Source organism: Coloeus monedula (assembly GCF_965178545.1).
Source record: "Coloeus monedula genome assembly, chromosome: 27".
In the NCBI taxonomy this organism is placed as follows: Eukaryota; Metazoa; Chordata; class Aves; order Passeriformes; family Corvidae; genus Coloeus; species Coloeus monedula.
In genome coordinates this window covers 1,609,010-1,622,712 of record NC_138807.1, presented here as the reverse complement: position 1 = coordinate 1,622,712, position 13,703 = coordinate 1,609,010, and the positions used below count along the sequence as shown (strand labels likewise).

Below are 13,703 nucleotides of genomic sequence, written 5' to 3'. Positions count from 1 at the left end.
TGCCGGCACTGAGCGGGGTCTGGGCCGGGGGGACGCGGTGGGGATGGGGCTGCCCCAGCACAGCCCCGGCTGGTCCGAAGTGGAAAGATTTTCTGGGGAAACATCTTGTTTTGGTGGGGGGAAGGTTGTCCCTCATCTGGCTCCTCCAAGGACTGGGGCACCCCAGGAACCTAGGACACCTCAGGGCATCCCAGGGACCCGGGGCACCCGCTCACCCAGGGATAAGCCCTCCTGTCTTGCTGTGCTTAAGCACCTCAAAGCCACTGTGGACTCAGCCATGTGCTGGGGCCATGCTGGCCTTTGCCATCAGTGAGGGTGCCGGTGACACTGGCTGTGCCCCGAGCTCTGGCGGATGGGCAGATGGGGTCCCCCGGAGCTGCAAAACCACTCTGGGGACCCCTGAGGACACGGCACCATGTCACCACCACCCAGCTCCCACCTGGCAGGAAACACTGGCAAGGCGTAAGCCGCGTGTTGGTGTGCCCCAACAACCCTGTTGCGGTGACCCCAGGGCTCGCAGCCGGCTCCCTCCTCTCACCAGCCCTGGCCCGGGGCCTCGGAGGTCCCACTGCTACCCATCCTCCCACCAGCACAATTCCAGAAGCTCTCTGCCACTGGCACCTCTGGGAGTGTTAGGGCAGGGGGCAGCGGGCACAGCCCCTAAGGGACAGTCGAGCAGGTGCCCTGCTGTTGAAGCCACGGTGCAGCAGCACAAGCCAGTCCCAGCTGGGGCTGGATCAGGTCACCTGTGCCTGGACCCGGCCCAGCCCTGCACGCAGTGGCCCGAGGGAGCAGGGCAGGAGGGTGCTCCCATGCCCCCACGGAAATCTCTCTAGCAGAGGCTTGGCAGCCCCACAGTGCTAAGGAGGGCACCGCATGGCACAGCACAACCGAGGCCCCGGCAGTGCCCGACTCCAGCATGAGGCAGCCGTCCAGCTTATCTCTTTACTCACAATACACCCGTGCTCTCGGCGCCGGTGCATCTCCCGGCATGACCGGCGGCGTGCCCCGACGCAGCTAAAACATCCCCCCAAGTACTCCCTACAAAACTAGAGCTCTGTTCAGTTTTGTTTAAATCTGCAGCATTAAAAAAAAAAAAAATTAATAGTAATGGCAAGGGGAGGGGCTGTGGAGAAAGGAGGTGTCCAACTGGGGTGTGATGGGTGGCACAGTGGGATGCCTGAACCTCAGCCAAGTCCTCAGCTGATCTTGGTGCCTCAGAGAGGCAAAGGGGCTCTCCTGCGGTGCTTCCCCCCAGCCGTGGGGTCCTGCCAGCACCCCGACTCGCTCCCCTGACACCACCAGTGCTGGGTCAGTGTGGGGAAGATGCAGCCCAGCATCCCTGCCCAGTGTCAGCTTTGGTCCTGCTGAGCACCCACTGTCCTCCCCCACGGCCACGGGGCCGAGCCAGCACCGGGGGCAGGAGTGGCAGCCGGGGGGCTCAGAGGGGAGCGTTCATCAAATGGGCTGCCAGGTCTTGTCAATGGTCTGAATGTGCTCCTTGGCTTTCATGCGGAGCGAGGCGATGCTGGAGCTCCTCTGGTCCACCTCCTCCAGTGGGTACTTGTCCACAAAGGGGGTGCCGCACTGGTAGGGCGCGGGGGCCATGGGCTGCATGCCCTGCGCCATCGGTGGGGGGGTGTTGAGGAAGGAGTGCCCAGCGTAGGGGGGCTGCAGGGCCTGGGGGGCTCCCATGAAGCCGGGGATGCTGTGGACCGTGGTGGCGCTGGAGATGGGGGACGTCAGCCATGGGTCGAGCGGGAGGGAGTTGCTCATGGGCCCCACGTTGGGGGTCATGGGGGGCCGGTTGAAGGAGAGCACAGGGGTGTCGTGGAGCTTCATGGAACTGGCCTCCATCTTCTCCTGCCGCCTCCACTTGGCTCGTCGGTTCTGGAACCAGACCTGCAAGGTGAGAGCCAAGGTGAGCTCACTGTGCCCAGCTGGACCCTTGCAGTGTGCCCCACATGCAGTGTCCCATGCAGGGTGTCCCATGCAGGGTGTCCCATGCAGGGTGTCCCATGCAGGGTGCCCCATGTCTCTGCCCCAGGCAGAGTGCCCCGTTCTGCAGTATCCCATGTGGGGTGCCCCACAGGGAGTGCTTGAGGTGGGGGTGTCCCATCCCACAAGGGCTGCCCTACAGGGCTCCAGCAATCCCAGCACCTCTGCCAGACCTCTCCCACAAGCCCCAGAGACCAAGGACATCTCCAAGGTATGGAAAGTGAGAGGTGTAAGCACACAGCCCCTTTCTGCTCCATGGGAACATGCACCCTGGCCCTGCAGATTCCCAGCAGTCCATGGGACAGTGCTCTCTGACCTTCCCAGCCCCTTGGTCACAGCTTTTATAAGTTAAACAGCCACAGTTGCACCAAGACCCAGCAGGAATGACAGGGACCGGTGGCCCAAATGCAGCAGTGACGTCAGGCCCCATGGGAATTGCTCATTAAAGTGCTGATCCTCCTGTCCCCAGAGCAGCACAGGGCACAGGGTCTGCTGCAGGAGGCAAAGGGGAGGAAAGATGAATGGCTGGGTGGGAAAGGGGAGGGTTCCGCGGGCTGGTCACGGCTGTTGGTGGACACTGGGCTGCACTGGTGCAAACTGCATGTCCAGAGAAGGGAACAGAGCTGGGGAAAGGGCTGGAGCACAAGTTGGATGAGGAGCAGCTGAGGAAGCTGGAGGGGCTCAGCATGGAGCAAAGGAGGCTCAGGGGGGACCTTGTGGCTCTGCACAAGTCCCTGACAGGAGGGGGCAGCCGGGGGGGTCGGGCTCTGCTTGCAGGGAACAGGGACAGGAGGAGAGGGAACGGCCTCAGGCTGGGCCAGGGGAGGTTTGGGCTGGATATTGGTGGAAACTTCTTCCCTAGGGCAGTGGTAGAGTCCTCATTCCTGGAGGGACTTACATGACATGTGGACGTGGCACTTAGGGACATGGATTAGTGGTGGCCTTGGCAGTGCTGGGGAACAGTTGGACTGGAGGGTCTCAGAGTGCTTTTCCAACCTGAACGAGTCTGTGATTCTGTGAAACTGGCTGTTGCTCAGAGAGCTCAGCAGAGGCGTCTTTATGGTCTGGATCCCCACAAAAAAGGCTGCATTGTCTTGACTGGGGCTGAGGCCTGGGGAATTCAGTTCATTTGTATGGGAGTTACTCCTTTGGTTCACAGGGTTTGTCACTTCAGCTCCCTGACCCCTTCTCCCTTCATGATTTCACCCCTGATTTCAGTCCAGGCATGGTGGGGAGCAGACTGGTGGGACCCCAGGCTCTTCCCAGGCTCTGCTGTCCCTCCATGAGCCTTTTGCTGCAGCCTAAGGTGCAAAACATCCCCAGCTCTGCTGCCCTCCTGATCCGCTCCAACAAGATTAAAACCCTCAAATACATGAGGATCTCATGCTTTCCCAGCCCAAAAGACCTGGAAGGGGCCACTATCAGCCAAGGTGAGTTTTTTGGCCACTTTCCCATGTGATCAGCAGGAGGGATGGGAGCAGCCACCACCAGAAGGGGCAAAAGTTTCTGAAAATCATCTCTGTGCCCTAATGGAGCCTCTGGCCTATGGTCCCCAACTGGGACCTTGTGGGTCAAACTGGGACCCTATGGGGGAACGAGGTTCAGCCATTAAACCCTTTCTCTGTTGGGAGCAGCTGGCTCTGCAGAGATGCCACTCCCACCTCAAGCAATGGGGAAACTGAGGCACAGAAGGAGGCATTGGCAGTAGAGCTGAGAGCTGAGCAGAGCTCTCCAGCACCTTTGGGACCCTCTGACACTGCCCAGGGACAGATCCAGGGTGCTGGGGTGCTGCCCTCCCTACCTGCACGCGGACCTCCGGCAGGTTGACCTTCATGGCCAGCTCCTCGCGGCTGTACACGTCGGGGTAGTGGGACTTCTCGAAGGCGCGCTCCAGCTCGTGCAGCTGGTACGTGGTGAAGGTGGTGCGGTTCCGCCGGTGCTTCTTCTTGGGCTGCTCCTCCTCGGCAGCGGCTGGTGGGGTGCCCTCACCGTCCCCTGGCTTCCGCAGCTCACCCAGGTCCCCCTCGCACTTATTCAGGAACATGGTGGCACCTGCAGGGGCACCGCAGAGTCAGAGGGGTGTGGGGTCTTTGGACCCAGTCCCCCAGAGACGGACAGACAAGTAAATGGAGGGATGGGAAGATAGGGTGGCTCTAGGAGCAGGTTATGCAAAGTCATAATCCTCTCTACCACAGCAGAGGATCCCAGGGCTGGGGTGTCCTGGGGGCTGATCCACAGCCCTGGGGACTGACCCAGCATCCAAAGGACGCCTCACGCTTGGCTCTGCTGTCAGATGCCACCAGGCCAATGAACCCACTCGTGCTAAAAGTCAGACTTCCTCTAAAGTGGAGAATTTTATGAAAGTGCCATCACAGAGAGCTGACCTGATCTCTCTCTGCCCTGGCCTGGGGGGGACCAAGCCTGGGTTAATTTCCTCCTTCCTGCCCAGCTCCTCTTGTCCAGCCTCTTCCATGGTGAAGGCTGGCCCTGGAACGCTGGAGGACCCAGTGTCAGTCCCCAGGCTGGGCGGGAGTGACCCGGCACTGTCCCCCGGCTAATAACCATTTTGGTGACGCTTATAAGCATTTTCAACCCTTGCAACGTTTCATCTTTAAGCTTTTTATCCGGCATCTGAAATCTTCCTGCAGTATTTGCAGAGGATTAAGGGTCTCTTTCCACCATGAGGATGTCGGCAGACATGGAAATGGGGCAGAAAACCATAATCCTGGGGCAAGGGGAAGGCAGCGCATTGCCCAGACCCGCCAGCAAAGACTCACCTAATGCCTTAATGGGAGTGGGGAGAGAAAAGGAGCGTGGGTTCATGCTGGGAGGGGGCAAATGGGGGTCCTAGAGGGCAGCAGGCAGGGGGTGGGTGTCAGGTGTTGCCCAGGCTGTGCACACAGGGGTGTCTGTGTGGGGGTGCCCATGTGTGCCGTGGGGGTGTGCGCAGTGTGCCCGCGGCGGCCGCGTCTGTGCCTGTACCTGGGTGGGTGCCCAGGGGTGCTCAGGGGTGCTCCCAGTGAGGCACAGGTGTGTGGGGGGGTGTGCAGTGGGCTGAGCATGCGGTGGAAGGTGTGCAGCATGGGCATGGTGTGGGTGTGTTCGTGCAGGGCTGGGAGTGTGGGGGTTGTTTGTGCCACACAGGAGCAGTGCTAGGGCGCAGTGCCTGTGTGCCATGCACGCAGCACACGCGGCGCAGTGCGTGTGCACAGTGCTCGTGCAGGGTGTGCACAGCACTGTGGGTGTGCAAGGAGCACAGTGTGTGCGGGGCACAGCGTGGAGCCCTGCACAGGAGCTGTGGGCACACGGTGCAGTGTGTGCAGCTGTGTGTGGAGTGTGTACAGTGCCCACGGCACATGCAGCAGCGGCGCATGCAGAGCCGGTGGCACACACCGTGCAGTGCAGCACATGCAGTGCGTGCATGCGTGTGGCAATGTGCAGTGCCTGTGCAGCGTGTGCTGTGTCCGTGTGCAGTGCACCCAACACGAGCAGCGTGTGCCTGGTGCTGCTGTGGTGTGCTCAGAGCGTGTGCCACAGGTGTGTGGTGTGGGCAGTGTGCCCAGTGCAGTCGGTGCATGCCCGGGGACTGTGTCTGCAGTGTGTGCAGCATGTGCAGTGAGTGTGCAGTGAGTGCAGTGAGTGCAGTGTGTGTGCAGTGAGTGCAGTGTGTGTGCAGTGAGTGCAGTGAGTGCAGTGAGTGTGCAGTGAGTGCAGTGAGTGCAGCTTGTGTGCAGTGTGTGTGCAGTGAGTGCAGTGTGTGCAGCATGTGCAGTGAGTGTGCAGTGAGTTCAGTGAGTGCAGTGAGTGTGTGTGTGCAGTGTGTGTGCAGTGTGTGCAGAGTGTGTGCATTGTTGTGCAGTGTGTGTGCAGTGTGTGTGCAGTGAGTGCAGTGTGTGTGCAGTGAGTGCAGTGAGTGCAGTGAGTGTGCTGTGTGTGCATTGTGTGTGCAGTGAGTGCAGTGAGTGTGCAGTGGGTGTGCAGAGTGTGTGCAGTGTGTGCAGAGTGTGTGCATTGTTGTGCAGTGTGTGTGCATTGTGTGTGCAGTGTGTGCAGTGAGTGCATTGTGTGTGCAGTGTGTGCAGTGTGTGTGCAGTGAGTGCAGTGAGTGTGCAGTGGGTGTGCAGTGAGTGTGAGTGCAGTGAGTGTGAGTGCAGTGTGAGTGCAGTGAGTGTAAGTGCAGTGAGTGCAGTGAGTGCAGTGAGTGCAGTGTGTGTGCAGTGTGAGTGCAGCATGGCATGTGTGCCTTTGGGAGCTGCAAGCCCCCCCGAAGCCCCACGGCCCCTCACAGGGTGTCTGTAGCCCTGGGGGCTCTGGGTCCAGCCCAGCAGTCTCAGGGAGCTTCAGGGGAGCCGCAAGTCAGGACAGAGGTGTTGGGTGCTGCACCCTGGGGTGCCCTGAGGCAGAGGTGGGGGGGGGCTGGGGGGAACAGGGGCCCTGTGATCACTGTGTGGGCATCACAGTGTGTCCTGGGGTTGGGGACACAGGGAGGGGATGGGGTCCCCCACTGCCATCCTGCTCGCACTTACCTGCTTCTCATTTGTGCAGCTCCACACCTGCAAGGAGAGGAGAGAGGGGGGCTGAGCACTCAGAGCACCTTCCTGGGGCACAGACCCCCCAAGGGACCCAGCATCCCATCAGGATCCCTGTTTGCCCTGCCCAGCCATGTCCCACGGTTCCATGGAGCAATGGGGGGGAGCCGGAGCTGGGGGGGGGGAAGCTGGAAGGAGCTGGGGCAATGGGAATGGGTGAGATGGGCCCTGGGGGGGATGAGTGAGAGAGGCTGGGAGGGCTGGGGATAAGATGGGGCAAGCAGGAGGAGAGAAGAGGTGAGGCAATGGTGGGGGGACAAGGATGAGATGCAGAGATGGAGCCCCATGGTTCAGCCCCGACCCCATGAGAAAGCAAAGGACGCAAAAACTCCCCAGGGAGCCGCAAACCCCGACCTGGGAGCACAGATGAGCCAAAACCAGCAAAATACCGGAGCAGCAGTGACCCAGCAGCAGGGCGGCAGCACCGGACCCTGCGGGATGGGGCCAAGGGCTGGACCCCCACCCCAATCTGCCTCAGCCTGGCCAGGGGCACAGATGTCCCTGAGTGGGGAAGGGGGGACCATTACAGATCAGGCTGGGGGGATATCAGCACCAACCACCCCATATTCCCCATCCTCCAGGGACTGGCCTCGGAGATCCCAAGCCTTTACCACCAGTGTTTGGGAACCCTGCCTGGAAACGGGCCACACTGAGCTGGAGGCGGGGGAACTGCTAAACTCTGGCTCCCAAAGGACATCTTCCTGCAGCCACTGTCATGCTGGCAGCAATTTTTGGGTTTAAGCCCTTAAGCTGCAAACCTGCGCTGGCAACCATTAGGACCCAACACCTCAGGAGAGTTGTTCCCCCCACTCTCCCCGATGCATCGGCCCATGGTTTTCCTGTGGGGGCTGCTAGCCAGGGGGAGGGGACAGCTGCTGGTAAAGACGCCCAAAAAAGCAACAGAAACGACACTGAGCCCTGGTCAAAGTGGGTAAAAAACCTCACTTCCTCAGTACTGCAAAGCAGCAGAACATCAGTGAGGACAAGTGGCCGCAGGGGATGTGGAGGAGACAGCCCAGGGACAGCCCCCGCTTCCACTGGCACCCTGTTCTTTGTCTTTGGAAGCCCATCTGGGTGCCAGGATTTGGCTCCCTGGGCTCAAGCTGCCTGGGATGGGCGGTAGGAGCAGGGGTGGCTCCTGCCCCTGGCCCTGTGTGATTCGGGGCCAGTGACACTGGCGGGCGCCCGCACCCACTTCTGAGTCCCCAGGAAAAGGTGCCAGCCCCGTCCCCAGCACCAACCCCAGGCACACCCTGGGGACACCCACTCCCTTTCTCAGCATCTTCCCTCAGCGCTTTGTCCCGAATTGGAAAAAAACGGCGTTACCTGCTGGGCCCAACTCGGCTTTTCCAGGAGTATTTAACTTTGCTGGTCCCTCCCGGGAACCAAACAAGCGGCTCAACCTCACCAATCTCGCAGCTTTGGCAGCCAAAGTTGCCTCTAGTCTTCTTATTTGTCACAGAACCGCCGTGCTAAGGCTCGGGAGAATCTTTATTTAGTGTTGCAGATGTCACCAAGGCACCGCAGATTGGAAATGAGTCCAAAGGATTAAGACGAGGTTATTAATTGGAGGCCTTCCCCTTTAAGAATGATTGACAGTTACTTTCTGGACAAGTAATTGCTCTAAATGTCCCCCCAGCACGGGTCCGGGGGGGCAGCGGCGGACAAAGCCCCGAACTGCCTTCCCCACTCAGATTGTCTCCCCACAAAGGCGTCCTGCTGGAGTTTGCCGTGTAATCCCCTCATTACGGGCGAGGAGAAAGAATTAGAAACAGGGGGAGCGGAGAAGAAAGGATGGAGGGGGAGGGGGCAGGATTTCCTTGGGCTGCGGAGGCTCTGCCCCAGGGATGGGGTCTGGGCCAGGCACCCCAAGCCTCGGTGGTGTGGGGATGCTGCGGTGGTGGGTGTTATCTCCCCTGGATAGGGATGGCGAGCCTGAGGGTGGCCCTGTGACAGCGTGGGTGGCCCTGTGGCTCCCAGTGATGCTGCCTGCAGAGCCCTGCCCATGTAGGGAGCAGAGATGGGAACAGGTGTGGGGACAGGAATGGGGACCAGGTATGGGGTCCAGTTGTGAGGACCCAGGGTGTGGACAGGGTCTGGGGACCTGCTCTGAGGTGTGGCTGTGGGCCCATGTGTGAGGACCAGCCACAGAGACCAGGCCCCCTGAACACCCTTGGAGACCTGGTATGACGACCAGGCAGGGGGAACACTCATGGGGACCAGAGCGGGGGACCAGGAAGGCGGGCCAAGTGTGGGGAGCAGCCATGGGGATGAGTCATGGACATGGGACTGAGCACCGGGGCCAGGCATGGAAACACCCTGTGGGGACCAGCTGTGGGATCCAGCCAAGGGGACAATCCCTGGGGGCTGCCCATGGGCCCTAAGGGGCATGGGACAAAGGCAGCCGGGCTGAGGGGCGGACTACCATCCCTCTCCTCCCCACTCCCACTGCTGCCCCTGGGCCCTGAACAATGATGGAGACATCATGGTGGGGGTCCTGGGCTGTGCCGGGGGATTGCTTGGTGCTGCCCACAGCCCCTCTCATGTGGGGTGGATTTTGCCCTTTTCTTTCTTTGCTCACTTTTACTTTCTCCCAAAACCATCTTCCTGCCACCTGCAGCTGCTGCCGCCCCCGGGCCTGTCTAGGCTTCCTCCCACTCCCTTCCCCTCCTTGCCACAGTTCCCCTTTCAGATGGCAAATGCCACTGCGGGGGTTTTGGACCCCAGCACCCTGTGCCAGGTGGCTGCTGGCCCCTGAGTGGATCTGTGCCATCCCCACCAGAGCTGCTGTTGGCAAGACCCCGCAGCCCCCTCTGTGTCCTGGTGTGGGCCCCAAGGCCATCCCATTGTCCCCCACTGGGGTTGTGCAGCTTCACCTGCCCTGTCTGACCTCTTCAGGGTGACACAGGACAGTGTGATGTTGTCTTGGGGATGGCACATCACCACCCTGGGGACAGTGTGCCACCACGCCAGGGACAGGCTGGCACTGTCCTGGGGACGGCAAGGCCGCACACCAGGGATGGTGTGACATGTACAGGCAGGCCATGCAGCCCCTGGGGATGGGGGGACACCCCCATGCCATGCAGCGCTGCAAGAGAGTGCAGGGGAGAGCAGGGAGGTGCTGCCTGTGGGGGTACTGGGGACATCCCTGGGGCATGGGCGGTTTGTGGGGTCAGGGGTGCAAACAGGCACCTGGACCCCACTCGCCCGGGTGCCCGTGCTGGCCACTGTGACGCGTGCAGGAGCCGTGTACTCCACACTGATGGCCCTCGACAGCCCCCCCCAGGGTGTCCCACTGGCCCGGGGGTGCAGGGAGGTCCCCAGGGTGCCGGGTTTGGGGGCGGGGGACTGCCCAGCTGCCCGGCCCCGGCGCTGTGTACGCCGTGCCGGCCCCGCGGCCGCCGCAAGGTGCTGCCGCGCCCGGGGGGAGGCAGCAGGCTGATTTGCCAAATGATTATAATTGCCTTTTAGGAGCAGATAGCAAATTGATTTGCTTCCTTGTCCAAGGCCCATAATCGCTTCATCACTTTAAAATATTAATGCTATACTTCTTTGCTAGTTTCCCAATTACCCTAATTGAAGGCAAATTGGTTAAGAAGGTGCAATGCAGAGTATCAGGGGGTTTAGTTCACTCAAATGACAGTTTTAAACCTCCCTAATCCTATTAGCGCGCAAAGCTGCTAACGCTTAGAGACGCTGCGTCAGCTTACCGGGGCGGTGGGGCCGGAGGCGGGAGCCGGGCCGGGGGGCGGCCGGGGGCCACCGGCCTCACGTGACCAGCTCGGCCGGGGATTTATCACTTTTTTAGTTCATTAAGAGGCCTTGGGCAGGCGGGGAGGCAGCAGGGGTGACCCAAAAGGGTGCTGAGCGGGAGGCAGGTGGCAGCGTGGGGAGGGCGGGGGGGGGGGGGGGGGGGGGCAGGACGATTAGCCAAGGAGACCTGGCGGAGGGTCCTGACCCGAATCCCAGCTGGCGCTGGGAGTCCCCATGCAGCCCCACTGGGAACACTGGGAGAGGGCAGGATGGGGCCCTGATGTGGAGCAGGGATGGAGGACTGAGCTGGTGGTGGCAGAGCTCGCTGGGGACCTCAGTGCCACCATCCCAGCAGCTGGCACTTGGTGGTGAGCCCAGCCCTGGGGAGAGCAGCGATGTGGGGTGGGATCAGCGTTGTGCTGGGTGCCACAGCTGCCACCACCATGTCAGGGACCTGGTGAGGGAATGGTGTGGCACAGACGGTCCCATCCCACAGGTAGGGTTTGTGCCTGAAGGGAGATCTTCTAAGCTCTGAAGAAAAGCTGGTGAACGGGGGTGGGAATGGTGGCAGAGACAGCAGGGATGATGACGACGGCAGGGATAGTAGTGCCGCCAAACGTCAGGAGGCTCCCCGGTGTCAGGCCCAGATGAGCCTGTCTCACGCTCCCTGGGATGCTGCAGCAGCCACCAGCCCCTGGACTGGTACCCGGAGGGGTTCCAGGGCGAACTGGGCATCTCGTGCATCCAGGGACCTCCTTGCTCCGTGTGCTCCAGCCGCGGCGGCTCAGCCCGATGGCTCTGGTGACAGCGCTGAGCTCGGTGACACAGCTTCCAGCCCACCTGCGCTGGATCCGGCCGCCCCCTCGCAGCCCGGCCACCGCGGCCGTGGGCAGCCCGGACGGGGCCGTTCCCGCAGCCTTTCCGGAGCAGATGGCAGCGGCGTGGGGAGGACGGAGGCGGCTCAGCGCGTCCTTCCTTTCAGGCACACACAGCGTGATTCCCGGCGGCTCCGGCTCCGGCGGGAGGTACCGCTGGGGCCAGCGCTGGCCGTACATTTTACACGGGTTCAGCGAGCTTAGTCCTCGGGGACAGGCGACTCAGGAAGATTAGACCTCGCTAAAATAGGCAGGTATTAGTGATCTCAGCAGCCCCCGGCCTTCCGGCGCGGCGGCATTTAAGCCAGCGCTGCTGCCGAACGCCCAGGAGAGAGTCTCTGGCGAGGCAAGAGGCAGCCGAGCACCCTGGCCCAGCCAAAGGGATGCCCCTGCTGCCCGCACTGGCAGAGGATGCTCGAGCACGGGAGTAAATGCTCCACACCCCCTCCCAGTGCTGTCCCCAAGGGATAGCCAGGGTGACCACTGACCCCCGTGCTCGGGGGCTGCTGCAGAAGGGGGGGGACGGACCCAGTGGCCAAGCATCCTGGGCTGGTTGGTGGCTCAGGGGACATGGGACAGCCCGGCTCCAGCGCTGTCACCACGTCCCCTCACCGACCAGGACAGGGACTGTGTGGGCGCGGGAGATGGCAGGACGACCAGAATGGTGCCGGCAAATACTGTGTTTATTGAGCCAAATGGTGCACGGCCCCAGGGCTGGTGCGGGGGGTAACAGTGTCAGGGACCTGCCCCACTGGAGGCTCACACCAGGAGCATCACGAAAGGGACCTGACCATAACGGCTGGAGGGGACCCAGGCATTCTGCACCCCAGCACACCCTGGGAAAACAACTGGGAATGGTTTTGGGGAAGAAAACCCACGCCCAACAGATGTATTGGGACCCCCACCCCAAGTAAAGGCATCCGGAGCCTCCGCATGCCGTGGCTCCCGCGGACAGGGGCTGCCGGTGTCGCTGCTACATCAGGGCGCACTTCTCCTTCACCTGGTCCACGCCGCCCCGCGCGCGGTCCCGCAGCGCCGGCAGCTCCACCTCCCGCAGCTTCGCCAGGAAGGCGAAGGCCCCGGCGCTGCCATCCTCCTCCTCCTCCTCGCTGTGCACCATGGCTGCCAGGTCCTGCGGCAGCTCCACCGCGCCTCCGGCCACGTGCACCTGGGCATCGTCCCGCTCGTCCTGCACGCGGGTGGGAGAGGGTGTCGGGTGGGGACAGACACGGCGCCTACCGCGGTGGAGCGGGGGACAGGGGGCAGAGAACAGCCGGTCCCAGGGTACTGGGGACACGGGGGGATTTCAGGACTGTCCAGTGCCACACTCGGACGCGGGATGGACAGTGGGCGGCAGATGGCCAAATGGAGACAGTGGCCGTCTGCTGCCCTCTTCAGGAATCCCTCCCATCCAGGGGATCACGGCAGCCGTGGGCCTGGGGCTGCTCCGGGTGATGTAGGGTCAAGGGGAGCCCCCAGGTCCCACCGCAGACAGGCTGGTTCTTACCTGGGTGAGGTGGTACTTATCCCGCAGGTGCATCCGCACCGTGGCCCGCTCTGCCTTCCTCCGTGCAAACACCTTGTCCCGCTCGATCCTGCAGCAGGTGCCACACCATCACCCCCCTCACCGAGCCCCCCCCGGACCACCCCGACATCACCCTGGTCTTTCCGCAGAGCAGGTCCAGGGCAGGAGGGAGGAGAAGGTCTGAGACCCACAAGAGGGTAAAAAGGGGGGCCCGGGAGCAGGAGCCACATCCTGCCCACCCAGCCCCAGCACCCAGATCCAGAGGTGATGAAGGCATGAAGGCACCCATTGCAGGGACTCGCTCCCCCTGCAGCCTCCCATCTCCCTGGTGCTGAGCCGCTGGGTTCCCACAGCACCCAGTCCTGGGGAGGTGGGACCTTAATCCAATCCCCTGTTGACCCTGCATCTCTTGGCTCCAAGGGTGCTGGGCTGCAACCACCCTGGGGCTCTGACACCTGGGGGTTCCCCTTGTCATCTGTGGTACACGAAGACACTGTCACAGCCCTGTGCCAGCACCTCTGTGGACCTCCCATGCTGTGGGGGAGAGACTGAAGGGCACCTGCTCTGCACTTTCTCTTGCCCCAGCTGCCTCCCCGTCCCTGTCCTGTGCCACCCTGGGGAAAGCCCACAGCGGGTGGGATCCTCATTCTGGTGTGTTGGGGGACCCTAGTGACCCACCCAGCCCCAGCAAAGCCTTACTTCTCCTCCAGCAGCTGCCGCTGGTACTCCTCAAACTCCTCGCGGGCCACGCCGCTGGGCGGTGCAGCTGCCTTGTCATCCTTGGGGGCCCCCTTGGGTGACTCGTCCTTGCCCCCCTGGAAGCTCTTCAGGGCGGCCGTGAAGAAGGAGGCCATGGTGGGTGGTGGTGGCAGCTCGTGCCCCAAGGTGCCCACCCGGTCCCAGTGCCTGCAAGGTCAGTGGGACCAGCCCCAGGAGCACTGTGGATCAGGGGCGGATTAAGGC

The 13,703-nt window shown here is 62.0% G+C and overlaps 2 protein-coding genes across 2 annotated transcripts; both read right to left on the bottom strand.

The window, feature by feature from the left end:
• Window positions 1-1,458: 1,458 nt before the first annotated feature.
• On the bottom strand, window positions 1,459-4,042 carry RAX2 (retina and anterior neural fold homeobox 2; the record flags this gene model as incomplete). Its single annotated transcript, XM_082298106.1, has 2 exons — window positions 1,459-1,902; window positions 3,800-4,042. 2 exons carry the CDS (start codon window positions 4,040-4,042, stop codon window positions 1,459-1,461), a joined length of 687 nt encoding a protein of 228 aa, XP_082154232.1.
• An 8,146-nt stretch (window positions 4,043-12,188) lies between these two features.
• LOC309582731 (complexin-3-like) lies at window positions 12,189-13,594 on the bottom strand (the record flags this gene model as incomplete). The annotated part of the gene is made up of 3 exons (XM_082298070.1): window positions 12,189-12,404; window positions 12,723-12,810; window positions 13,440-13,594. 3 exons carry the CDS (start codon window positions 13,592-13,594, stop codon window positions 12,189-12,191), a joined length of 459 nt encoding a protein of 152 aa, XP_082154196.1.
• Between the last annotated feature and the right edge of the window lie 109 nt (window positions 13,595-13,703).